The sequence below is a fragment of the Chlorocebus sabaeus genome, chromosome 16 (genome assembly GCF_047675955.1).
Source record: "Chlorocebus sabaeus isolate Y175 chromosome 16, mChlSab1.0.hap1, whole genome shotgun sequence".
Taxonomy (NCBI): Eukaryota; Metazoa; Chordata; class Mammalia; order Primates; family Cercopithecidae; genus Chlorocebus; species Chlorocebus sabaeus.
The window spans coordinates 3163099-3165501 of record NC_132919.1 but is presented as its reverse complement, the minus strand read 5'-3'; the positions used below and the strand labels follow the sequence as shown (position 1 = coordinate 3165501).

At 46.6% G+C, this 2403-nt stretch overlaps 1 protein-coding gene across 1 annotated transcript; it reads right to left on the bottom strand.

Annotated features, from left to right (window-relative positions):
• Positions 1-786: 786 nt before the first annotated feature.
• Positions 787-1752, bottom strand: LOC103242148 (olfactory receptor 1D2). The gene has a single exon (XM_008009850.3). The coding sequence runs from the start codon at positions 1747-1749 to the stop codon at positions 787-789; it is 963 nt and encodes a 320-aa protein (XP_008008041.3). The 5' UTR covers positions 1750-1752.
• Between the last annotated feature and the right edge of the window lie 651 nt (positions 1753-2403).

Here is a 2403-nt window from a genome sequence, read left to right as displayed (position 1 = left end):
AAGTTCTCGGAGTCCCCACTGGACTCAGGAAATCCAGCTGACTTCACCTCTCACCAGCACTTTGGGACGCTGAGGCAGGTGGATCACCTGAGGTCAGGAGTTTGAGACCTGCCTGTCCAACATGGCGAAACCCTGTCTCTACTAAAAGTACAAATATTATGACTGGGCCCGGTGGCTCACGTCTGCAATCCCAGTATTCTGGGAGGCCAAGGCGGGCGGATCACGAGGTTAGGAGATAGAGACTGTCCTGGTCAACATGGTGAAACCCCGTCTCTACTAAAATACAAAAAATATTAGCCAGGCGTGGTGGCCGATGCCTGTAGTCCCAGCTACTCGGGAGGCTGAGGCAGGAGAATTGCTTGAGCCCAGGAGGAGGAGGCTGTAGTGAGCTGAGATCATGCCACTGCACTCCAGCCTGGGCAACAGAGTCACATTCTGTCTCAAAAAAAAAAAAAAAAAAAAAAAAGGAAAGAAAGAAAAAAGCTTCAGTCCCGGCACTTAGTTTCTCCTGTGGTTTCAAGCTTGGTTCATCCGAGCATGCTCAGGTCACACGACCTAAGGACCCATGGCCACTGAAAAACAACTCACAACCTTGTTACATAAAAGTTGAAACAGATGGGTCTGGTGCAGCTGCAGTTGGGTTCGACAGAGGTGTCTTTGCTTCACCACAAAGCCATAAACTCATTCTGAGCTGGACCTATGTTCTAATCACTCCTATCTCCCCGACAGGCCTTCCTCACAGTGGAGGAAGTTTTCCGTCTCCACTTCAATGCCCAAAATTACCCCTCATGTCAACTTCTGGAAGGCTTTTCCTTGGAGAAGTCTTCCCAGAGCCCCATGCATGTCCTTGTTCCTCAGGCTGTAGATGAAGGGGTTCATCATGGGTGTCACCACCGCATACATCACTGTGGCTACTGAGTCCTTCATGGAGTAGGTTTGGAGGGGCTGCAGGTATACCATACCCAGAGTCCCATAGAAAAGGGAGACCACAGCCAAATGGGAGGCACAAGTGGAGAAGGCTTTGTACTTCCCAGTGGCTGAGGGTATTCGGAGGATGGCTCTGACAATGCGGGCGTAGGACGTGATCATGAAACCTAAGGGGATGAGGAAGATGAAGCAGCCCGTGGCAACCAATACTGTGTGGTTGACATGGATGTTGGAACATGCCAGCCTCAGCAGGACGTACATCTCACAGAAGAGGTGGTGGATCTTTCGGGACCCACAGAAGGTCACCCTGGTCATGAGGAGGGTATGGATGAGGCCATAGAGGACAGAGAACACCCAACACAAGGAGAGGAGCAAGATACAGAGTCCAGGGCTCATGGCTGTGACATAGTGGAGGGGGTGGCAGATGGCCACATAGCGGTCATATGCCATCATGGCCAAAATGAGGTTGTCCAGGGCCACCAAGGAGACCAGGAAGTAGAGCTGCATCAGACACCCTGCATAGGAGATGGCTTTGTTCTGGGACTGGAGGTTCACCAGCATCTTGGGGATTGTGTTGGTGACAAAGAAGAGGTCAGTGAAGGAGAGGTTGGCCAGGAAGAAGTACATGGGGGTGTGCAGGCGGGAATCAGAGCTGATGGCCAGGATGATGAGCGCATTTCCCACCACTGTGACCAGGTACATGGACAGGAACATCCAAAACAGGATCCGCTGCTGCTCAGGACTCTCTGACATCCCCAGGAGAAGGAACTCTGAACCTTTACTCTGGTTGCCTCCATCCATTTCCCCAACTCTCTGCAACATTAACACCAACAAATGTTTACAAGTTGCCCTCAATTGTAGAATGACATGAAGGTAAACAAAATCAACTATTTTCTTAGCATTAAAAATATCTTAGACTAAATTTTATAACCAGTTTAGATAGGCAACAAAATCATAACAGGCACAAAAACAGAACGTGGAAAATCTCTGTGCAACTTAATTATTCCAGCAACTTCAAATCTGGCATACTCAATATTACAGGAATAATATCTATGACTTATTTTAAATCCTATCATCTTACTATACTCTTGAAATATTTAAAGATGAGTATGTTATGTTATGACATTGTATAGGTTTTAAGTGATTTTAAAACAGATGTATACATTATAAGTGATAGATATTGTACAACTAGACAAAGGGGAACATATTGGAAAGGAGAGGGAAAAATTATTATTTGCTTCAATGGTAGTCTATCTGGGAACCCTCAATCAATGAAATGTCACTAGAAATAAAAAGAGATATCAGTAAAGTTACCAAACACAAAATGAATAGACCACAAACTAATGGTGCCCCCAGTAAGCCATTTGGTGTAGCCATAAAACCTGTGCCCTCAGAATGCAAATCTGAGTACTACCACCGACTAGCTGTGAAACCTCAGACAGGTTACTTGAACTCTTCAAGAACTGGGATCCTTCA